This window comes from Macaca fascicularis, chromosome 1 (assembly GCF_037993035.2).
Source record: "Macaca fascicularis isolate 582-1 chromosome 1, T2T-MFA8v1.1".
NCBI lineage: Eukaryota > Metazoa > Chordata > Mammalia > Primates > Cercopithecidae > Macaca > Macaca fascicularis.
The window spans coordinates 59,021,807-59,046,778 of NC_088375.1; the positions used below are offsets into that span (position 1 = coordinate 59,021,807).

Consider the following 24,972-nt stretch of genomic DNA (forward strand, 5'->3'; position numbering starts at 1 on the left):
AGGAAAGAAGACACATGGTTCGCACTTCAGAGAGCATCCGAAGTACATGGTGGTGGAGACTGGTATGGGTGTGAGATGGAGATGGGAGTAGGTGTCATTCATCAGGAAAGGCTTCCTAGAAGTGCGTTCTAGAGACATTGGGGACCAAGTGGAAGAGTGAGCTAGCACCATTACATTCATTAAAAGCCCATGCTCTTGCTGTTGAACTTGACTTTTAGGGGGCATTGCTTACCAGCCAGACACCCCAGGGTCAAGAGCACAGAAAATCACTTATGTTGTGGGAACAGCGCTCCTGCAGACAGAGCACACCTGCCCCCAGTACTCCTTGGTTATCTGGCACACTGCGAGCTGTGATTTCAGGTGTGTGACAACTATGGACTCCTCCCCTCTCTCACCACCTCCGCCCCAAATACTGTCACCTTCTGCCAGATTAGCAGTGTAGGCAGGTGTGATGTTACCCTCATTCTCACCAGAGCCAAGCAGACCCCAACTACAGAAAGGTCTTAGGAGACACCTTCAGGAACTGCCTGGAAGGGCCTGCAGGCCTTGGCCCAACCACAAGTGAGTGACAGTCACATCTGCCTTTACCAGCATTCACAATGGACATGGGGACTGGCTTTGGGAACTGTAGGGCATTCTGGCCTCTCACTCCATGTGTCTGTGTGTCCACTGCCACCTCCATGGCAGCGAGGCCTCTACCTTCACACAGAGAGGAGTGTATGAGAGGGAGGCAGGCAGGTGCAGGGTGTGGTGGGAGAAGATGGTTCATCTGATGACCCAGGAGGACAGCAGTGTTATGCTGACAGGTTCTCTCCCAGAAGACGGGCAAGGAGGCCCTAGTGCAAGACCCCTGGGGCTCCTTCTCATAGCAGGAGGCCTCCTCAGTGCTCCATAGAGTTCTGTCTGTCACCACCCCAAATTTTCCATCCAGAAGCAGCTGGCTGACCCACACCTGACCTTTAGTGAGAAATACCTGCTCACAGGGCCGGAGCCAAGTGAACTCTATCGTATCAAACCTTGGAAGAATGATTGAAGCGGGCTGGGTGGAAGGAAGGCAGACAAGACCTGGCAGTTGGCCACCTAGGGTCCTGACTGTGAGTGTGCCTGGCTGCAGCTCCCTTCCCTGGGAGCACCAGTCCTGAGTGACTGAGCCCACGAGATTACCTCCAGCCTCTTCCTGATAAGGACAGTCTTGCCAGAGGAGCAGTTGCTGGGGAAAGGTGGAGGAAGAGCTGTGTGCACTCCACCAGAGCTTGGAGGAAGCCAGAGGTTCAATGCGCCACACGGCAGAGTCCCAGGATGTCACTCAAAGGCGGATGGCCCTTCTGGAGTCAGGGCTGGGCCTGGGGTATAGGGGAGGCCTCTCAGAGGACTCTGAGGCAGGTGGCAAACGAGGCGGTAGTGTGGCCTTTGATGTCTGCCCTTCTTCCTCATAAGCTGAGCTGTATCTCTGGAGAGGAGGAGTTGGCTCCTCCGAATGCAGTCAGCCATGTGTCACTGTCATCACACAACCACAGAACACTGGAACTGTACGGGGCCTATGGGATGTAAGAGGCCAACCCTCTCTTTTGACAAAAGAGGACACTGAGGCTCAGAGAGAGCAGATGACTTGCCCAGCACCAGAACCAGGACCAATATCAATACCGCTAGGCCCCAGGGCAAGCTGTGTCTGCCACAGCTCGAGACCCCTAATGTTCATGATGGAGGGGGTCATGGGAATCGGGCAGCACCCTCTGCTGTGGGCTATGGGTGGTTACCTGGCCCTGGACAGGGGAGGTGGCACCAGGTGGGGATCCCTGCCTCATTCCAAAGCTGCCCCGTGGCTATTCCCTCTACTCCCAGCTCAGATATTCCAGCCCTGCTCCCCCAGGCAATGGCTGGGGAACCTAAGTGGGTGTGGCAGATGGGGAGTAGCTAACTTGGCCAGGTGAGATCACTGCCCAACTCTGTTACCCCTAGACAGGGTTTCTGATGGGGGAATCTGACCATCGCTTTAGAGAAAAGGAGTGCATATCCCTCTTAGGAGGCTCTCACTGGATCCCACTCGCCTTCATCCCCCAAGGCCATCACTTAACAAGAGTGTGGGGCAGGCCACGGAGCCATGGCTTACTCCTTGTAGAGCTCCCAGTGTAGTTGAGGGAATGAGACGCAGGGCAGAATGAGACCTGGGCTATCAAGAGCAGGACAGTATGTGTTTAGAGGCAGGAGAGATTGCCTTGTGCAGAGCTGGTCAGAAAGGGCTTCCTGGAGTGGGTGAGGTCTTGAGCTTGGCTTCAAGAGACAAGCAAGATTAGAAGGTAGTGGCCAAGGAGGGAAGCCAGGTTCAGCATGGAGGGAGATGTGAGTAAAGTGGTGAGCCTGTCACCATTGGCCATATTTCAAGGACAGCAGGACAGTGAACAGACCAGCTTGTGCAGAGTCGAGGCTGTCCCATAGGGTCTCCCTGCTGGCCAGTGAAAGGGAGAAGACGGGGTGGCCCCACTAGGAGCCCCAAATTCAGTTCTGTTTTCTGTGATGCAAAGCCACTTTGCCACTAATAACTCTAATGACACTCTGTCCTCCTGCGGAGCCTGTCATTTGTGGGTCTCCAAGCACTCCGAAAACATTAATTAATCCTCACTGGACCTTTGAGGTAGGTCGCCGCTCCCCCTTCACCAACCAGAGTATGTTGGAGGTGAAAGAAGGGGAGGAAGTTTGTCTGGTCACTGGTAGGGGCTGGGCTGAGATTTGAATCCAGAGTCCTCCCCCGAATCAGTCTTTAATCAGCTGTTGCTGCTGGACTGGGAATGTTGGGATCCTGCCTGTCTCCCCCGAGTGGGAATCTTATCCTTGTGGAACATGGAGTGATGATTCCCTGGACTGGAATGGCCGTGCTCCAAGGCCCTCCAGACCAAGTCCTGACCTGTAGGTGTTAACCTACCCAAGCAGCAGCAGAGCCACTGGGCTCCCAGGAAGGGGACAGATGAGAGTTTTAGAGCTGTCCTTGCGGGAGTCTGTGGTAGCCCTTCTCTTGGTCTTGGCTGCGGAGGATGTGGAGATAGATGGAGATGACACTCTCCACCTTGTCCTCCAGGAGCTCAGACCTGGTCCCCTCCATGGGCATAGTGGACCTGGATGCAGAAATGATGCCCTGAGGAAGAGGGGTGGATGAAGATCATGGCCATCCCTGTCCTAATCCCCTTCTTTCTCCTCTAGGTTCCATGTATGATGGCTTGGCTGACAATTACAACTATGGGACCACCAGCAGGAGCAGCTACTACTCCAAGTTCCAGGCAGGGAATGGCTCATGGGGATATCCGGTAAGGAACTGCTTCTATCCTAAAAGACCTGGAGTACTTGTAGGGAAGGTTTGGGATTTATAGTGGAGAAAACCTGCACCAGTTGCTAAAAAGAGTGATGTAGGCTTTGGTCCGTGAATTGAGGCTCATAACTCTGACTAGGTCTGTTGACTTGGCCATTGTTTCATTGGTTCTCGTTTGGGCTGACTGGACATTTTTGAATGTCTCAAATGAGAACATTTTGGGAAAAGCATTTTAAAAAGACATTTTAAAAAACGTCCATTTCCTAGTAGGTCTGATTTGATCATGGATTTGGGAAATGTTTGCTTGCATTCTTGAGGTCTATTAATGGACCAGTTTAGACGTTTCTAGGAAAATCCTGAAGGGTTATCTCTCTTCATTCTATGCTTATGGTCAAAGATCCAAGAGAACATGTCCACTGCATTGACTCCTGCATATGACGCTGCATGCTAGAGTGGAGCCTGCCTGACAACCCAGACACATTTGGGTTCAGATTTTAACTCTGCTACTCACTGAGCATGTGGCTTTGGGCAAGTTACTTCAAACTTTGGGGCTCAGCTTCTTCACATGGAAAGTGGATATAACAAAGTACTTCGAGCGGTTATTTTCAGGATTAAATGAACTAATATACATGAAAAAAGATTATAATTCTTAAGATTATTTGTTAAATTAACATGGATAGAGGTTATTTTAGATCCTGTAATCCTGACTCTGTCTGCTTTCTAAGTGATCTCAATCCACTATACTTCATCTATCCATTCACTGAACAAATATTTATTAAGACCTAATTCTGTGACAAGCACTGCAGTAGATGCTCAGGATACAACCATACCAGCCAGTGTAGGAATTTTCTGCTGCTCTAAAATCAGGGGTATTGGGCTAGATGGCACCCAAGGTTTCTCCTAGTCTCCAAATTCTATGACTCATTTACTTTCGCTAATGCAACATTAGCCTGCATTATTCTTGGGAATTCTTTTGTAAGGCCCTCAAGACATTGTCAGATGGGGAATAAAGGCTGTTTTTCTGTGGGAATCTGGGGCTCTGTCTTGGTGGGGCCTTAGGATTCAGCAGCATTTGCTTTAAGACACAGACATCTCACAGATATCACTCCTGATTGATTGTCAAAGGTCCTGGGTCCTAGGGAGAGGAGAAGGTGGGGAGTTTATGAGTTTGGTGTTCTTTCGTCATGTGCTTGATTCTTCCATTCCTGAGTTCTTTTTGGGGCTAATCTTGGAGGCTATGTCTTTCTTACATATTACAGCTTGAGGATGAAAGGGGACAATTAACTAGGTGCGCTGCGAATTTACTTCCCTCACTTTTTTCCTGATTCTTGATGGCAAATGACACTCTTAGTGCAAAACAAACCCAGCAGACTGAACCCAGTAAGCTGACAGATCAAGCATAGATGTGAATAAAAAGGCTTTGACACAAAGGGTGATGACCAAATTGAGAAAATGGCTTAGGAATGCAGCATAAAGGGATTAGATGAAACCCAAGGAAGGCAGATCACTGCACCAGCAGCCAGAATGGATGATTATGCTGACAGTACAGATGGTACATGTCTTTACTTAAATGACGTTACCCGATCAGAGCTTAGGAGGCTTAGGTTCTAGTCCTACTTCTGCCTCTCTCTGGCTCTATGACTTTAGATAGTTTAATTTTTCTGGACCTCAGTTTTCTCATCCATAAAAAGGGAAGGATGATATTCATGTGTCTACTTCACTCACGGGTTGATATCAGATGACATTAACTGTGAAGTATTATCAAATGGGTAATGTAACCATGGAAATGTGTAATCCGGGAAGGTATTTCTAAAAAAAAAAAAAAGAAAGAAAGAAAGAAAATCTTCATTTGGCCCATGTTGAACATTTCACTTCTGGTTAATTAACTCAGTCCTCAGTCATCTCACTAGCTTTTAATGCTCCCAAACTGTCCCCACCCCACCCTGTGCCCATTTTCTGACAACTAGTGAAAATCTCTTTCCTTTTCCGCACCCTAAGACCCAACCCTCCTTGCTCCTTTGCTGGCAGGACTGCAGACATGACTCATGGCAGGGTAGCTGCTGAGGCACGTCCCATCTCCTCTCAGTTCAGGAGAGGCTATGGGAAGAGGGAAGAGCTGAGCACACATGAAGATTTGGCAGAGGGAGGAGGCCAAGTAGGGAGGAAGTGGAATAATTGATACTGGAGCCAGACATATAATCAGATGAAACCTGGGCAAAACCAAACGGGGTCCAGACATAGGGAGAAGGAGAGCAGGAGAAAAGGCAATAGAGATCTGCGGCATGAGATAATCCTATGTCTGTGGGATTTTCCCATGGATGGTACAACTGGCACAGGATGATGTTATTCCTCCCCTCTGGTGAAACCAATATGGTGGCGGAAGGCATGGAGGGTGGAGAGGAGGGTGTAGTTTGTCTGTACAAGCATCATCAGCATATTTTCAGGACCTTCTGAGAGCTGATGAAGGATCATTTGCTGCAGATACTTTATATTCACTTGGTCAGCCAATTTGTATTGAGCAATTGCTGAGGCACAGCAGTGAGTGAGGCACGCTACAGAAACACAGTTGAAAAGCATCTGACTTTGCCCTCAATGAACTTGCAGTCAAGTTAGAAGCACAGAGGTCAACAGACAAATAGGATAAAGGCATTAGTTTCTGTACTGGAGCATGACACCAATACTGCCATTGCTCAGAATGTTTCTAGAACCCCTAAAATTTCAGAACTGTCTTCAGCATCATTTCAGGAGCCAGATAAGAAAACCAGTCTCATTTATTTATTGTCATGACCTGGGTTTGACCAGAAACAATACTACTCACTTGGAGCACCTCACTCCTCAGATCTGACTCTAGTTCTAAATATCAAACCATCCTCAAATAGCAAAGCTTTGTCACCTCCTGTACATATCTCATTTAAATATGTAAAGGATCTGTAGGCAATTCCAAAAAGAAGGCTCTAAAAATGTTTAAAAAGCAATGGTCCTACCTTATAGTTTTACCTCATAGTCTGTATCAATAATAGCCTTGTAATTAAAAAATAATAATCATACTATTTTTAATTTATGATTATTCACTTCACAAATGGAATGTAGAGAGGCTTTCTTATAATAAAATAAAACTTGGAACAAAGATAGTGTGACACACAAAAAGCATCTAGGGGCTTAAGGAAAATAAAAGACTGCTCAAAAGAAAGTCATTGGCCCAGTCCATGTCCTGCTCTCTGCTGGCCACGCCAGCCTCCTCCTCCTTCAGGCAGAAGGATCTGCTGAAGGACAACGTTGGAACCTCAGAGTCCCACAGACCTCAGGGAGAGGAAACAGATGGTGAGATGGAGCAAAAGATGGGGCAGGTTTTAGCCTTGCTGCCTGATTTCTCAGCTGCATACTCAGTTATGCTGTTCTGATTCTCAGCACCAGACCTGTGAAATATTAGAGCCCAACACTGTTTGCATTTTTCAGTTGAGGAAATGCAGTCCCAGAGACGAGAAATTACTCCTTGAAGGCAACACAGCTGGTTACTGGTACAGCAGACTAGATCTCTGACCTCCTAACTCCTAACCTAGTGGAGTTTGTTTTCATTACCCCAGACATTTGCACTTCTTATGACTGCCATTCTGCGGGTTTCCACAATCTCAATATTTGAACATTACAACTAAACACTAAATACTGAAATTTAGGGATCTGCAAGACACTCATGAGTCTGAGTCCCTTCATTTCCTCCCTTCCCATCCCCTCCAGCCAGGCCTACTCTCCCCATGGGGAGTCAGCCTAGCTCAAAAGAGGCAGGAGAGAGGCTCTGTTTTTCCCTTCCTAGACTTAAGCTGGGTTCACTTGGCTATAAGCATTAATGGGTTTCCGGGCCGGGTTACCAGATAAAATACAACCAAATACAATAATTGGGACATGCCTTAACTTATAAATTATTTGTTGTTTATGTAAAATTCAAATATAACTACGTGCCCTGTCTATCTATTTGTTAAATCTGGCAACCCTCCATCACGATGTCTCCCCACTCATTCCTGTAATAGAAACAACACTCCTTTATGTGCTCCTCTCCTAGGCTGGGGACCCAGCAGCAGCAGAATTACTTTAGGCTGCAGCATATCTGGTGGGAAAAGGAGGATTTTTGTCCCATCTTAGTTGTCCTTGTAATATGTCCCTTGAATATCTTCCTCTGGGTCAGCAAAGACCAGGATGCAGGGAATAGAGAGCTGGAGCCATGGAAAGGCACAGCCCTTCTACTCCAAAGCTGAAAATAGACCTTGATCACATGGGTTTGTCCTCAATGAAGCTGAGGAGTGTGGACAATTTTGATTTCCAGGGAATGGTTCTGGATTAAGATGACAATCCTTTTGTCTATCATCTTCAGCTCCAAAGGGTTTACTTATTTTCAAATCAAGAAGTGCGCCCTGAGCATTCAGTTCTTCTGGGAGTCCTACCAAGTAAAAAGTTCTTAGGTAGTGGATTGCACTGTACCACCCTGCTCAGGATCTAATCAGTAGAGAGGAAAACCATTCAGGCATCACCAGCGGGAGGTCTGGAACAGGGTGACCACGGTGACTGCCACATTGAATCACTCAGTTAAATCCAGCCTGGCATGCCTGAATGTGAGAATTCCCAGAATATAACAAGGGAGAATTCTGCCTTTGTCTTGGCATTGTCCTATTCATTGACCCCATTTCTCCACTTTAACCCAGGACTTACTAGCAAATCTTTCTCCCAGCTTCTTCTCAGTTGTACTTGCCTAACTGATATGTCTGTGTTTGACGATCCCATTGTGACAGAATCTTGTGGACAATGTACTAGGGACCCTTACCCTAAGGAGAACTGATCTTGGCCACCCTAGACCTGAAGAAATGTGGATGAAGCCTCTGTTACAGATGGGAGGACTGGGGTTGCATCACACTCCAGTAGGGGATGGGGAAGCCAAGCACAGTGCTCCCCAGGTTGGTGGTTCACCCTCAGTCACAGCCATGCTAATCCAGTGTCCACAAGGGCAGAGCCATGGGCCAGGTACTGCAGAGGGGCTGCCAGGGAGAAACACGGCAGGACTCCTACCCTAGCAGCAGCAGAAACAGACTGTCCTTACCAATCCACAGGCAACAGAGGCCATGCCTAGAGACAGCCTAGTGTGGAGGAGCACCTGACCCTGGACTTTGGCCAGGAACTTCACTAGCTGTGTGACTCTTAGTGAAGTCTGCTCCTTAACTAGCTGTGTGACTCTAGTCAAGTTCTTAATCTAGCTGAACCCCAGCTTGCTTATCTCGGAAATGGGTGAAAATTCCTATCTCAAAGAGCAGTATGAGGTTTAGGGATGTGACGTACCACATCAGCAGTGGGAGGCATGGATTCCAGTCTCAGCTGGGCTGCTACAAACTGAGGGATCTGGAGTGGCCTTTACCTCTCTAGACCTTGGCTTTCTCAACTATGGAGCAAGGCAATTGGACTAAATCATAGCCAAGGACTCACTTAGGGATGCATGTGGCTTGAGAGCTGACTCTGAGTAGCTACTGGGCTCCATAGCTAAAGCCTGTGTGGTGGTCCCTCCAGGGTCAGAGGCAGTGTTAATTCCTCCAGCCCAGATTTTTGCTTCAAGCCTACAGATGCATAAAAGCTTCTTAATTTCCTCCTTGCTTTCATCTGAGCATTCCAGGCACCAGGAAAACAGCAGTTAATTAGCCCTTGCAACAGGATGGAGAGATGGTAGGACTTCATTTACTTTAGCTTCACAGACAGGGAAACTGAGGCACAACAAGTAGCTCTGCTGAGTAACTACCCTGACTTAGACCCAACTCCCTCTTTCCAAACCATGTGTCTCAGCTCCAAATGCCACTTTCCAGGTGTGTGAGCTGGGTTCCCTCGGCAGTGCCTGCCTGGCCTCTCGTCTTTTCTTAAAAAGTCCAGGTGAGGGACTGATAGTAGACCACAGCCTCCTACTCCCAGGCAGGTACGGATCCTGCTCCAAGAGGGAGCAATTGATGTGTTTGCCAACTCAGTATCCCCGTTGCCAGCTTGTGACTCACCCCCACCCAGCCCTGGGAGATAGGAGGGTCCTAGAAGGGCCCCAGGCTCTCACCCCAACAAGAAGAGGCAGTGATCCTACTTGCCAAGGGACAGAATGTGCCTCTGAGAGAAAATGGAGGTGAGTGAGCAGGAGCGGGCGGGCCGGCTCTAGGGCCACCTCTCCGTGTGGAAAGAGCACGCCGTGTGCTTTCACAGACACACTGCTGCCACTGGGACACTCCTTGTATTAAACTGAAAGAGAAGCCTATGGCAAACGTTGGTGTCTGGGTACTCCTTGGGAGGGGCCCTCCTTTCCAAGCCACAGTCCATCAGAGTGGCTCTGCTTCCCGTAAGAAGCTTCTGTTGCCTTTAGGGTTGGGCTGAGCTCGGGGAGCTTCCTTTCTGGGCTTGCTCTCCCCTCCATGGCAGGTGAGTTGAGGCTCTGCCTCCTGACTGAGGACTGGGCAAGCCAGCAAGGCTCCTTTAGAGTCCAGAGAGAATGTGGAGAAAAGGAAGAAACACTGGTCTGAGGGCTGGTTCCCCGTGACTGTGTCGGGGACTCCTCTTCTGCTGGACCTCAGGCTTATCATTAGCAAGACTAGATGGTGGCTCAGACCACCTCCTTGAAACTCTGATGTCTGGCTTCTGTGTCGCTCTTTTGGGGAGAGAAGTCAGAGAATGGCCCCATGTCAGCAGCATGGGCTTGCAAAGGGAGGAGGACACGGTTCCAGTGAACAAATTCAAGTGGTGTCCTCCAAGGGCAAGCTCCAGATGCAGGAAGTCGGGATCGGCTCCTAGAGGAGCTGAGCTTTGAACTGAGTGTGAAAGGAGAGAGGGCTGCCCTTAGCAGACAGGATGGAGGGCAGAGCAGGAATGCCCCTAGGTCTGGGCTGCAGTCTGGGAGTAGCTTGCTGACTGTTCACAAAGAATAGGCATCCCCCCAAGGAGGGCAACTGGTTTCACGTTGCCAGCTCCCAAGGTCTCGTAAGCCTCCCAGGCCTTCATCACAACCTCACAACAATGTTCCTAGGGGCTGAGTGAGCATGCTGGCCCCTCCAGCCTCCTGCCCCAGGGAGGAGCACCTGACCCAGGAGAGGGCAGACTCCCAACAGTCACTGTCCTGACAGTGTGGATCCTTGTAGCGGGATGGAGAGGGCAGGCCAGGGCATTTTGGTCAGGATGTGCAGGGAGACTCGTCACTGCCAAGGGACTCAGTGTGGCAGCTGCTTAGCAAGTGGGGAGCACCAAGCTTTGGCAGCCCAGGATGCGGTCAGCAGTGGGTCCTTCTCAGGATGTCTGCAGGAAGGACCTCCACTCTCCCCAGAGACAACAGAAGCCAGTTCTTCTTCCTTTAGCTTCACTAATCAACAAGTCTTCCTCAATCATTTCCATTCATGTTGTGTAGAGCTCTGAGTTGATGGCTAGGCTGGGAACACTTATGCTTGGATGGGCCTGGGGCTCGATTTCCTCCATTCTGATGAGATATTGTGAGGCAGACAATTCCCTGGCCACAGAGGATGGAATTCTGTCTTCTCCAGAGAAGGAAGCTTCTGGATGAGTTGGCTGTTGCTCTCTCTCCTTCTCCCCTAATATGAAACTTTAGAGAGAAGATTTGAAGAATCAAGGATAATTCTAAACTTTTTAATTTTGCTCCAGCAGAAATTGGTGGAGTTTCATTGTGGGCTTTTTTTTTTTTTTTTTTTTTTTGGCCCTGACAAAAACTACTCTACTCAACCAACAAGTCTTTAAAGTCCTTACATTATACTGGAAAACAAATGACAGACAAAACAACAGCGTAAGAAGATATAATTAAAAGCTAAATTTTGCAGCATACACTAACTTAAACCTTTCCAGGCCTCAGTTTCCTCATCTGTCATTGAAGGCGTGGGACCAGGTGACCTCCAAGCCTTGCTTCCCCAGCTTAGGTTCTGAGTCTTGGACATCTGGGGAGGGGGTCTTGGGTTCTGGATGAGCCACAGGTGGTGGCTTTCAAGGCTGTTTCAGCTGTGCTGTGTTCTCAGTCAGCTCTCAAGGGGGAAGTGCTCCAACCCGCAGCACCCGGTTATTTAATAATCCCTTGAATTATTGAAGCATTTTGAACTTGTACAAACTGCTTGTGTTTTCACCTCCTGACTTGTCCTTCAGTCTTTGTGAGCTCAGTAGGTGGACCAGGCTTTGTTATTCTCATTTTCTTTGCAGGGAAATCAAACCACAGAAAAGTGCAGGGGCTTGCCCGTGACCTCACAGATAAATCTGGCAGAACTGAGTCTGGACCCCAGTGGACTTTGAGGGGGGTATGAAGAGCAAGAGGAGGGAGGGACCTAGAAGGGCAGGGGGAGAAGTGGGCCAAGCCCCTCCTGCTGGCCAAGTTTCGAAGCCAGCAAGCAGGGCATGGGATTAAGTCATCAAAATACAGTCCTGGGGGGATCTTCTGGTGCCTTTTTTCTGGTTCGAGAGTTTTCTTTTTGTCACTAGGCTCAGCGAGACAAATGCAGCAGAATTTCCCAAGCGGGTGGAAGAGCCGTCCCTACCCTTTGCAAGGGTGAGGCTCTGCTTTCTCCCCCAGGGCCCTGGCATGTCTCTACGGAGGCCTGCCTGCCCCAGGAGAGCAAACTCAGCTGAAAACAAAATCAGCTCAGGCACGGGGAGGGGACAGGGGATCTGTAGAGACACAGGTGGGGAGAAAAGCAGCTCTAGACCCGGAGCCCCTCCCCTCCCGCCCCCACAGGGCGCCCAAGGGCGAGGCCTGGAAGGGGATGAAGACAGGCTGGGAAGGAGGCTGCTTGTGACTTCAGCAAGGGATGAATCGCAGACTGCCGAACTGCCTTCCTTCAGAAGAAGCCTTACAGGGCATGCTGTAGTTGGGAAAACCGAGGTTCAGAGAGGTGAGACGACGGCCTGAGGCTGCACAGCTAGGCGGGGGAGACCAAGACCAGAGCATGGTCTCCTGACTCCTGACTCAGGGCTCCTGGTCACACTGTCACATCACGGTATTTTTGCCACTACGAGCAATCATGTTTCCCAGACCTCTGTCATTTGCGTTCTGCTGTCACAATTTTTGCAAAATCATGCCAACTATTATTTACTTAATTACTTAAAATTTAAAGAATTACTTATCAGTTCCAGTGCATTTGTTTATTTATTCATGCATTTATTTTAGAGACGGGGTTTCACTATGTTGCCCAGCCTGGTCTTGACTCCTGGGTTCAAGCAATCCTCCCGCCTCAGACTTCCAAGTAGCTGAAACTACAGGCATGTGCCACCATACCCAGCTATTCCAATGTATTTATTTTGAAAGGAAACTTTATATCACTCACCCAAATGACAGAAACCGGTATCTTTTGCCACAAATGAAGACTAACCACAACTTTGGTAATCAATTATAATAAATAGAATAAAAACATAACATTATTTAATTCTAGCTAGGTACTTTTACCTGGCAGAAAAATTTTTGTTTGTTTGTTTTTGTTTGTTTGGTTTTGTTTTTGCTTAAAAAGGAAGGTTGGCAAATATTAAAGAAACATATTGACACCCATCTAGACTTTCTCCCTGTGGTAATCAAAATGACAAAAAGAAGTCCTTTCTATGAGTTTCAATGTTAGTTATTGCTGTGTCCTTGACTTCCCTGGAGTCACCCCACAGCCACCAGTAGTGCGTGGCCAGCACTTGGGGGAGATTCCAGGTCATATGCTAATGGCTCAGGATAATTTTCCCAAAGCAGGCAAGGTAGGAGAGCTGAGGCCCGAAGAGAAGAGCCATGAAGTAGAGCCTTCTCCCCTCACCGAGGTGACCAGCCCCACGCCTGGCTGAACACTTTTTTAACTGGCATATTTAAGGTGGATGTTTCTGACTGAGCACCTACAGTTCTCTGGACTTACCAGGGCTTGCTGGGTGCTGAGCCCTGTGGAAGAATTGCCTTCTGTGGCCAACCTGGAGAGGGCCCCCAGGAAGTCCCCAAGCTTCTTTCATATCTACCTGGGGTCCTAATCAGCTCTCAGGAGGTCCCACAGTGCTGGGAGCAGAGTTGGGGTGCTCAGGGGTAGCCAGGGACCCTTCCCTCCTTCTTCCTCCTTCCTGACCACACCAGAAGCTCAGCAAGACTGGACGAGTTCCAGAAGATCCAGGGCTCAGCTTCAGGTACCAGCTTTAACACAAGTCCCTGTTTTCTCAGCCCCAATTGTGTGTACTCAGTGGTGCGTTTAGAGCAAAGGGTGGCTGGAGAGGAACCAAACAGTCACATTCCCATTCCTGGCCAGGACAGAACAGTTGTCATGACCACAAGATCTCCTTGCCACAGGCATGGCATCCCTTGGCACAGATGGTCTTCCAGCCCAGGTCTTTGGGCATTAGAATTGTGACACATGGCTAAGTAACTACACACTTCTTAAATGTCTTCAAGAACCTCCCACAGTTGGCTCAAAGAAGAAGGGCTGGCACCTCCTGTGTCTGGAACCACTGGGGATGGGGTCTTCCAGGAGTCGTGGCCAGCAACTGGCCAGAGATGCTAGAATTTCTGTAGAGGGCCCCTTAGCTACAGAAACTTTTTGCCCTGTAGACTTTGTTTGTGTCACCAAACTCTGGTAGCAGAGTGGCTGGAGGATAATCACTGTAAGAGACACCAAAGACCTGAGTCCTGGCTTAGGGTCTGCCCCATCTTAGCTGTGTGGCCTTGGACCAGCCTAAAGTTTTCTGAGCTTAATATGCTCACAAACAGAACAAAGCTACTGCTCTCTGCCCTGCCACCTCATTGGCCAGGTGGGAGATAATCACAAGGTGATGAACAGGGAAGCCCTTTGCACACTGGGAAGCGCCACACCAGTGATGGTGTTCAGGATATGCTCAAGCAACTTCCAAAGACCTTCCCTACCTGAGTCCACTTTTGGCATGGGATGTGTGTCCCATGTGAGCAAGTGGGGACTGCATATAGAAGTGTGTGTGTCCATGTGTGAGCGTGCATGTGCACATGCTCATCTTCCAAAGGTGAGATCTGTTACCCAAGCACTGAAGGGCCCAGCCAAGTGTCTCTCCCTTCATGTAAAATTCTTGACTAACAGGCCAGGCACAGTGGCTCACACCTGTAATCCCAGCACTCTGGGAGACTGAGGCAGGAGGACAACTTGAGGCCAGAAGTTTGAGACCAGCCTGGGCAACACAGGGAGACCCTGTCTCACAAAAAATTTAAAACTCAGCTGGGCATGGTGGTGTGCACCTGTAGTCCCATCTGCTTGAGAGGCTGAGTTGGGAGGATTGCTTGAGCCCAGGAGGTTGAGGCTGCAGTGAGCCATGGTGGCACCACTCCACTCCAGCCTGGGCTACAGAGCTGGCTCAAACAAGCAAACCAACAAAAAAACTTTGACTAACCAGCAGGAGTGGTTTCTTTCCACTGTTGGGTCTCTAGGGAGCTCTTTTCTGGGCCAGGTAAGCACCTGCCCTTCAGGATGCTGCCACCTCCCAGCCTTTGGCTCTCCTCTTCCCAGGGCTGGAAAGCACCTCCTGGTCCACTGCGTGGGGTGGCTCTGGGGCCAGCCAGCCTCTCCCTCCAACTTCCTAGCATAGGGTGGGGAGCATCTGGCCCAGTGGGATCTTCCTGACCCTCAAGGGTGCTCTTCCGGGGTGCTGGCCCATCATCCAGGACTCCAGGAGATATCAGCATGGCCCCCTCAGCTTTCCCTCTTCATGATGAACCATCACTGGGACAGTTGAACCAGCCTCTGGGTTTGAAAGCCAGAAGCTATGACCTCAGAACACGGGGCTCCTGAAGGGCAGAATGACCATGGCTTCCACTTGTCTGGAGCCATGGAAGGGAGATGGCTGAGGGCCAGGGGTCCTCCACCACTCGGGCTGTGAGAGCTGCGTTTGAAGTGGCAAACGCCTGCCAAGGATTTCCCTTCTGAAAGGAAACAGACATATCTGTGTATGAAATCTTAGGTCCTTGTTTGCAAACCCATCCTAGCAGTGTTAGGAGCTGAGAAAAAACCTATTTCTCAGGTGCAGAGGGGGAAAGGTAAAAGAGAAGCATTTCGGAAAGCCTGCTTTTTCCCACAGTGCAGTAAATAGACAGGGAGCAGGAAGTGGAGACGGAGCTGGTGCAGGAGCTGGCATAGCTGCGTGTTCGTGTTGATGGAGCGCCAGGTGTCGGCTAGGCACTGGGCTGCACAGTGCATGTTACCCCCACACCAGGCTTAGGAACTGCCATGGACCTGACCTTTGCAGGCAGGTGTAGAGCCTGGAGCCCAAGAGGCTAAGATGCCTTCTTTATCCCAGAATTGGGGCCTCACTGGAGAAAGCAGCATCTTCCCAAAAGACCCACAAACTACAAAGTTTTATAGGATATTTTCTGCTTAGAAAAGTTGTCCTCAGTTATCCATAGACATTTGTTAATACTGGCGTGATTGAAGTATGCTCACCATTTCTGCTTTTCAAAGCTTGTAAGGGACTCTGACCATTATTAGCCAGATCTCTGGGGAAGTCTCTACTCTGAGGACAGGCACCAAAACTTTTACATTTTTTTACATTTAAAAACTTCAGGTGGCAACATGTGCCTGCACTGGGCATCAGGGTGTTTATGGCTTCTGCTGTGCCTTCTGTCAGTGGACACTTAGCGACTTCAGTTCAAGCACTTAGCAAGTGCCTTCTGGAGTTCTCACCTGGGTGGGCACTGCTGGTCTCGGGGTGCTGGCGATGGCATTGTGGGTGCAGCTCCCTCTGCCTTTGAGGACCCACAGTGAGGCACACCCACCACACCTCCTCGAAGGCCAAATGGTATTGTTCTGTGTCCAGACGTCAGGGCTTCTGAGCAGTGGAGCTGCTCTGCCCAAAGCAGTGTGCCAGGAAAAGAAAGGAGGGCCAGCCCAGGGTGGAACCCACTGCTTCTTAGAGAAGGAGCCGTGCCCAGAGGAGTCAGGAGGCAGGGATCAACACTTCCCCTGCTGAAGTCCCATCTGTTGTGACTCAGGCCCCAGTGGTTCCCATGCTGACTCAGACTGCTGAATAAGCAGCCACCCCTACCCCTTTGGGAAGATTCTCGACCTCCTGGAGCCCTGTGTGCCCCATTCTCGGCAGCCTTGCTGGGAGATCACCTGCACTCTCCAAACCCCAGAGAGGGTGAGAGCAGAGCCACTAAGCCACATGCGAGGTGCTCCTTGTGACAGGTCAGCTCTACCCAATCCCCCAGTCCTGACTGAAATCCCAGCAAGATGAATAAGGGTCACTACATGCCTAGTACATGAGAGCCCCTTACCTGGGCACTGAGTGGGGAGTGGCAGGTACTAGGCAAGTGGCAAATGGAACCTGTCCTTGAAAGGCATCTAATCAAGGTTCTTTCTCCAGCAAGCCCTCACCAGGCCTGAGAGGCACGAGGACTCCATGAAACTGTGCGTGCACTCCCTTTCATGGAAAGGGCCTTGGGAGATCACGCTGCTGAAGATGGCCCTGTTGGACACTGCTGGGTGTGTGACTCAGCAGGCAGACCAGGGTGTGTCTCACTGGAGAACAGGTTTGGCCGGCCCCACCCTGCTGGCAGAAGCTTGGTTTCAAAATGGGCTAATAGCTGGGGACACAGACACTCTTTTCATCTTGTCCTGCCAGGAACATACCCAGCTCCCAAGGAGTTCGGCAGCTTCTGTCTGTCCAGCTAGAGCTGGATAAAATTCTCTGGGTTCAACCACCCAGTTGCTTTGCTCAGGTCAAGGGGTAAAGGGAAGAATTCTGGACATCACAGCTGGACCCCATGCCATGCACCAGCACAGGTTGCCTCACCCTGCCTAGAACGGCCCTACCTCCTGCCAGCCCACTTTACTCATGGTGCCTCTTCTCTCTTCTGTGCCCTGGAGGCTGTGGGAATTCCAGTGCCATCAGCATCCTGAATCTCCATCCCTAGCACAAATTCTCACAGTCAGTCCACCTTTCACTGAGCTCTTGCTGTGAGCTCAGCCCTGTTTTAGGACAATTAAGGGCATCTTTACCCTGGAGAGCTCAGGGAAAGGACAGAAACCTACATTAGCAACTAGAAAACAAACAGGACCAGAGGCCCCTGGCTGTAAGGGCAAATAATTCCAATTCTAGTTGTTATGGAGACAGGGCTGGGTTAGAACAAGCCTTTTAGAGATGACAGGTTGAGAAGAGGCCTTAGAGAAATATAGTATTTGGGAGGCGGCAGGTGAGGAAAAGCTGTTCAGGGTGGAGGAGCATCTGAACAGAAGCAGGGAGCCCAGGATGTGGCTGAGGTCATGGGGCAGCTTAGTGTGCTGGGGAGGGGAAGGGATGGCTGGACAGGCAGGGTGGGGCTGGGCTGAGGAGTTTGTCTTGTAAGGAGCAGACACTGTAGGTTCTCCAGCGTGGCAAGGGCTGATGAAAGCTTTCCCTGAGGAGGGTGGAGTGATGGCATCACAAGGCAGGGACCAGAGCCCTGGGGGCTGGGCAGGGGCCGTGTGGGGGCACTGGAGTGGCCTGGTGGTAAGCTGATGGGAGCTAGAGCCAGGGCCTGGGCAGCAGGGGTGTAAAAGAGGAGAGTCAGTGAGGACCCTGTAATGGAAGGACAGGAGGATGCCATCTCTTTTTGAATGGTTACTACCCTATGTGATGATTTGGGCAATCAGGAGCTTTTCCAGCTTTGGGGGCCACTCCACACTGAATGGCTCTCTCAAGGGGCAACTGGTCATATTCAGTTCTTTGAGGCCCTGGATCTGGGGCTTGTATTGCTTCACTGGGACTGTCTCCTTGCCTATAAAGGAGGGGTTGGCCTCTGAGAGCTTCCTGACTTAATGAGGGACAGGAATAGAGGGGAGCTTTCAGTGTGGGGTTAAAACATCCCACTTCTCCAAGAAGGAAGGGGAGAAGGGGAATTACACAAGCAGGTGGCAGAGCAGGGACCAGCTGGGGGGCTCCTAGCTAAAAGCGGCTTTTCCTGGCTCACCTCGGAGAGTGAGAACCCTCGAAAGCCCCACTGGTCTCCAGTGAAGAAACATGTCTCTCGGAATGCTCTGGATTTCTGTCTGGCTGTCCAGTCTAGCCTGCTGTCTGGCAGAGTAATCAACTCTGCTCCCAGGAAATTGAGTTTCCAGCCTCTGGAATGTTCTGATCCATGGGATAACCAGACAAGAGGTTGTGTGTGTGTCACTGTCCTTTGTATTCAAAGAGCCAGGCACTGCCAGCAGATTGCCATCTGAATGTGGGGGTGTGGCTGGGAGAGCCGGCCTTGGCAGTGAAGCTCTCCCACCTGCAACAGGCACACGTGCACTGTCCGTGCATCCTCTTCTGGCTGCAGCTGCTCGCCCGGGACCTGGAAGACAGTGTTTGGAAATGTGTGGAGGCATTTTGCAATGCACATTTTGAAATGTTTGGGGGCATTTTGCAATGACTGTGAGGCATTACTGGCATTTAGAGCCTGGAGGCTGGGGCACTAAACATCCTGGGATGCTTGGGACAGCCTATACAAAGAACTGTTCTGCCTCAGGTGCCGACAGCACCCACGTAAAGAAACACTGCATCATTTGTGATAAAGCCTGGCTTCACTCGAGGTGCTCCATCTGGGCAGACCATTCTCCTCCACTTTTCTGAGACGTATTTAGAACTGTTTTGTGTCTGTGGGGTGAGACTAGCATGGGGCTCTGATACTGGTGCACACACCTTTCCTGGACTGTCTTGGCTTCCTGGGTTCATCCTCCCTCTTATGACACCTGGTAGCTCCTTTAGGTATGTCACGGGTGACATACAATCTCTCCTTTAGGAACCAAGTCCTAAGGCAGCCAACCTGTGCCCAATCTAAGAGTCAGAGGGATACGATGTCCCTACTGAGCAAACACTCACGTCATGGACCGTCCTGAGTGCTTTTCTAACATTAGTTCATTGGATTCTCCCAACAATCCTCTATGTTGGGTATAATTATACTAGTTTTACAGATGGAAAAACTGAGGCACTGGGCAACTGACAAGGCCAGGGCAGGCTGGCTCCAGAGTCTGTGTTCTTGACCCTGGGTCTTCCTCCACTTTGTAGGTCTCAGCCCAGTGAACTGGAGGAAGCACCTCAATTCCCAGGCAGTTGCTGCCATTTCAGTCTCCAAGGCTGCAGGCTTCATTCAGGTCCCAGGCCATTTGTGCAGGGAGAGCTGGTAGCAGTTCACCTCCTCATGCCTTGGAGGGAATCCAGGCCCCCTCATGGTACTTGGGGAGGATGGGGTCTAATGAGAGGAGACTTTACTCCTGCTTGTCAAAGTGACAGCAAAAGGCCATGATGATTGGAAAGAGTCATACTCAGCTGTCCTCAGGCAGCACAGCCCACCAGCACCATGACACTAGGAGCTGGGGTGGAATTCCCAGGAATTCGTGATGCCACTGGGGTGTGGCTGACGGTGGGAGGCTGGGAAATGCAGTCCTACGGGGACGTCCCTGCCTTCCCTACCTTGCCCGCTCCCCTGTGGGTGCAGCCAGTGCGCATTTCCTGTGGGCAGCCCACCCTGGCTGAGACTTGGCAAGGCTGCTAGCTGCTCCTTTTCCCAGCACACGAAAGCAAAGCCCAAAGCCACTGAGAGGCTCAATCAGCATGATCACATCTTTGCTGGGTTTGGGCCAGAATGAGCGTTTGGGCTTCTCATCAGGTGTCTGAGATGACGTCCAGGCGTGTCCTTTACGGAGAACAAGGGTGCTCCTTGTTGTGTTTCCATTTAAGGCTTAGCTGGCTCTTCGCCCTTTGGCAATGCTGGGCTTCCCCCTCCGTGTTGTCATCTGCCACCTTCCTTCCCCTGAGAGGAGAATGGAGGGTGTGGCCATTTATAAAGGCTTTCATGGCATATTTCGCCTGTAATCTGCAGGACACGCATTCCATACCCAGATGCTCAGAAAATTGCCCAGCTCCTCTCCCCATGCCTTGTGATTGTCCATCTATGCCTCTCCCAACAACCAGACACCAGTTCTCTTTGGGGTAGGTTGGTTTGACCCAGTTTGGGGAAGAAAATTGTGCCTGCCTGAGTGCACAGCTGTGTGTGTGGGTGAAGGAGATGAGCAGGCCATTGCCAAGGTTAACAGTCTGTGGCTTCTGAGTTTTGGATGCAACTTCTGACTGGTGGTTTGACACCCAGTCTTTCTGGGAGCTCAAACCATGGGAGTTTCCTGCTGTCTGTGACTCCCTGCAGAGATGAAAAAGGACCAAGTTGAGTGTCAGCCCCTCCCCAGCCTTGTATGGCTAGATCTGGTGTGGAAGGGAATTACCCAGTTGCCTAACGACCTCCTCTAAACACACATATACTCTCTCTCTCTCTCTCTCTCTTCCTTTCTCTCTCTCTCTCTCTCTCTCTCTCCCCCCCTCTCTCAGGGAGGGGCAGGGGTGGGCAGGCAGGCCCTGGGTTGCTGGGTTTGGCCCTGGCCCATCCCAGCAAAGGTGAGTCCCAAGTCAGCACCTGTGTGAAGACATTTTTTATCAGACTCGATGTTGATCCCCTACTCTGAGAACAAGTTGGAGCAGGTCAGACCCACCAGCTTGTGAGCTCCTGGGAAAGTCCTCCTCGGAGAGTTCTGTTCCAGAGCTAATTCTCACCAAGTCTCCAACCTCACAGGCTCGTCCCAAGGAGGCCAACTCCCCACTTGGGCTCACACAGAGCCCCTGGGGCACCTCATTGTCTGTTGTATGTTTTCATGCTGAATTGAGCCTCTGCCCAGGCTTCTCCCCATTGCCAGCCTGACAACAAAGCCCAGGAGGCCCTCCCTGTACCCAACCCTGCAGCCCCAGGCCTGCCCCCATGTGTGCAAGCAGGCCTCTAGCTCACAGTCCCTTGTGAAAGGGCCCAGGGAGCAGGAATATTGTCCCTGTTTGGCCTTTGAGGTGATCTGTTACCCTTTGCTTCTTGCCCTGGAAGAGGGGAGGCAAGATGAAGAGTCTAGCAGAAAAGAACAGTAGAAAACAGTCTGGCCAGAATAGAAGTTTCTGTGTGCTGAGTATAAGGGGCCAAAGAAGGCTGGCTATGTGAGAAGCTGCTGGTGTCTGGGAATGGCATAGGGCTTGGAGACCCAGGCTCAAGTCTGGGTTTTATCCTTTCCTCACTGAGTGACTACTAGAAGGTCACTTTTCTCTGGGCCTCCAACTCCCCCTCCTGGACTGTACCATGTGGGATTAGATCAGAGGTTGTCAAACTTTTTTGACAGCAATTCACAGTAATAAATGCATTGTATGTTGCAATCCAGTACTCATACACTGTTTCACAAAACAATGTGTGACTTTACTACCTGCACTGCACTCTGATATTTTATATTCCAGGATATATTATTCTATTCCATCTTTTTAAAAATGATGGTCACAGTCTTCTAAATTGACTTTATAATCCATAATGTGTCACAGTCTGCAGTCAGAAAAGTAATATATCAGATGATGGCTCAGGTTCCTTCCACGCCAAACATTCTGGGATTCTCTGAGCGTTATTATGGGGGCTGGGGAGGGCTGTATCTCATGCCCTGCTGGATCCAGGACCACCATTTAGGAACCTTGACTGAACTATTTCTCCCTTTCCCTGGCCAGATCTACAATGGAACCCTCAAGCGGGAGCCTGACAACAGGCGCTTCAGCTCCTACAGCCAGATGGAGAACTGGAGCCGACACTATCCCCGGGGCAGCTGTAACACCACCGGAGCAGGCAGTGACATCTGCTTCATGCAGAAAATCAAGGCGAGCCGCAGTGAGCCCGACCTCTACTGTGACCCACGGGGCACCCTGCGCAAGGGCACGCTGGGCAGCAAGGGCCACAAGACCACCCAGAACCGCTACAGCTTTTACAGCACCTGCAGTGGTCAGAAGGCCGTGAAGAAGTGCCCTGTGCGCCCACCCTCCTGTGCCTCCAAGCAGGACCCCGTGTATGTCCCGCCCATCTCCTGCAATAAGGACCTGTCCTTCAGCCACTCTAGGGCCAGCTCCAAGTGAGTGCTGCTGGGCTGGGTTGGGGAGCCAGGAGGGCCAGTGGGGAGACACACCCTTAGCCTGACTGCACCCTGCAAAGATCTCCTGGGATGACAGGAGAGACATAGCATCTGTCCCTGGGGAGTTCATTGTCCCTGATGTGATGGACTCCCTGATGGGGAGAACCTGGCCCGATGGGCCCTTGACCTCAAGAAGTTCTTAGAGTGAAGCTGAAACAGACATCGACTGTGTAGGTTTTAAAGGTCACAGTTTATGAACAGAGGGAGGTTAATGGTTTTCAAAGTGTGTTCCTCCAATCAGCAACATCAGCATCACCCAGGAATTTGTTAGAAATGCTCACGTGGGGACCCACCCTAACACTGGGAAAGGGGCCCGGCAATGCATATTTTAACAAGCCCTTCAGTGATTCTGATTTACACTAGAGTTTGAGAACCTCTGATCTTAGGTATGTAAATCTCTATCCATGTTCTGAGAGAGCAAAGGAATATGCCCCTGTACGGACGATGGGAAAAGAATGGGTTTTAGGTTATGTTATAACATAACCTAAAACATAACCTGTAAATCCAAAAGACAAATAGGATGAATAGACATAAAAACTAAGGGACATGGCCTGGGTGTGGTGGTTCACACCTGTAATCCCAGCACTTTGGGAGGCTGAGGCAGGAGTGGGTAGAGGGTGCTTGAGCTCAAGAGTTTGAGACCAGCCTGAACAACATGATGAAACCCTATGTCTACAAACAAATACAAAAATTAGCCAAGCATGGTGGCAGGCACCTATAGTCCCAGCTACTCGGAAGGCTGAGGCAAGAGAATCACTTAAGCCCAGGAGGTGGAGGTGGCAGTGAGCTGAGATAGTGCCACTGCACTCCAGCCCAGGCAACAGAGTGAGACTGTCTCAAACAAACAAACAAACAACAACAACAACAAAAACCCTGAGGGACTTCATGGGGCTTCATGATCTAGTGCTACAGAATGGAGCACAACTCCTGTGCATAGATGTTGATGGCCATCACCCAGAGGGAATAAAGGACACTGAATGGGGTGCGCCGTTAGGAACCATAGACGCAGAGGTGTTGTGAGTGGCATTGAGCCTGCCCTTCAGTGCTGGGGGCTCCCTGAACCTTTGAACTGTCCTTCATCGCCACCTACTGCTCATTGTTATTTGTTTGGCAGACGTTTGCCGAGCATCTACTACATGCCAGACTCTTTGGTGAGTGCAGGGAACAGCAACCCTGATAGGGACAACCCAGAGCTGTTCTGGAGTTACACAATTAACTCCTTTTCAGAGAGCCTCAGGAGCTTTGCATTCTTTGTCTTTAATCCTCACACCCCTCACCAGGCAGGCATGAATATTCCTGAGGAGAAAACAAGGCACAGAGATGTTAAGCAGCTTGTCCAAGGCCACACAGCTGGCTCTCCATCCTGTGCTCTTCCCTACCAATACCACACTGTTCTGAAAATAAGCAGGACCCCATTGTAGAGCTAGACTTTTCCTAACTACTTGAAGGCTGTAAGGCGTATTTAGGATGATCTGGAGAAGAACTTAGAAACCGCTCTCTCTTAGAGGCTGATCAGGGCAGCCTCTGGCTTCAGCTCATTGCCCCAACCAGAGACCCTGAGTGGAGGTTCTAGGTGAGATATGGAAGGGATGAGTGTCAAGCCATTTTACTGATGAATGCAGTGACCTTCTCTCAATGCAGGCAACAGTTCTACTAACTCAGTGCCAGAGAGCTCTGCTCCTCAGGTGGTTTTCTTAGAAATGAAGTTGGGTTGCTGTAGCTAAAACCATGATTATTTATTGACCACCAGGTATGTCAAAGCATGAGGAGAGGGCTCCCTCTCTGAATGCTGGACACAGCCAGTCACCACCCTGTGACTCTACACCAAGGGAACTGGAGAGGTTCTTAGAAGACAGGTTTCCCTTCCCTAGGAACGCTTCACAGAGGTGGGGCTTCAGCAGGGCCAGTGGCGTGCCTTGAGGCATGCCTGAGACCTGGCCAGGGTCCAGTGAAGGGGACAGTCTTGCTGGAGCAGACCCTGGATAGGGGCTGGGGAATATTCATAGTGCAGCCAGGTTATTAGGTTAAAACATATGAAATGTCTGGTTTTATGGCTCAAAAAAGGTTGACTACAGACATTTCCTATGATTCAACCCAATACCTGCCCCTGGATATCAGGCTAAGCTGTTTAAACTTGAACCTGAAGCATGGAGAAGCCACTGATGGTTTCTGAGCTAGAGAACAACACAGTGAACAGGGTTTTAGGACCACTTATCTAGTAAAAAGGGTAAGAATTTTAGATGGGGGAGCTTGAGGAAGAAAGCCAAATATGGCAGTCCCTTGCTGCCATTAAAGTGATCAAGATCAGGAAATTGGTGGCTGTAAGAATGGGAAGAAAGGATAGATGTGAAAATTTTTGTGTAAGCCCAGCTGGACTTGGGGATGGATAGATGGACGGACGGATGGATGTATGGATGGTTGGATGGATGGATGAATGGATGGATGTATGGACAGATGGGTGGATAGATGGATGCATGGATGGATGGATGGATAGATGGATGGATAGACAAATGAATGGATGGATGGATGGATGGATGGATGGATGGATGGATGGATGGATGGGATCATGGCCATTGTCTTCCATTTTCCTAATACCAGGCACAAACAAGAGAGATGGCAAGGTGGGTGGGAAGCTTCCCCTCAGGGAATAGGGAGGAGTTTTTCCTCAGTGCAGAGATAACATACCTGCTTGGACATTAACTGTGACCAGGG

The 24,972-nt window shown here is 50.2% G+C and overlaps 1 protein-coding gene across 1 annotated transcript in view; it reads left to right on the forward strand.

The window, feature by feature from the left end:
• Nucleotides 1-24,972, forward strand: part of PKP1 (plakophilin 1) — a 49,185-nt gene that overhangs the window by 7,256 nt on the left and 16,957 nt on the right. The window contains exons 2-3 of the mRNA XM_005540377.4: nucleotides 3,196-3,299; nucleotides 21,806-22,200. Of these exons, the coding sequence (XP_005540434.1) occupies nucleotides 3,196-3,299; nucleotides 21,806-22,200 (499 nt within the window). The remainder of the gene's footprint in view (nucleotides 1-3,195; nucleotides 3,300-21,805; nucleotides 22,201-24,972) is intronic.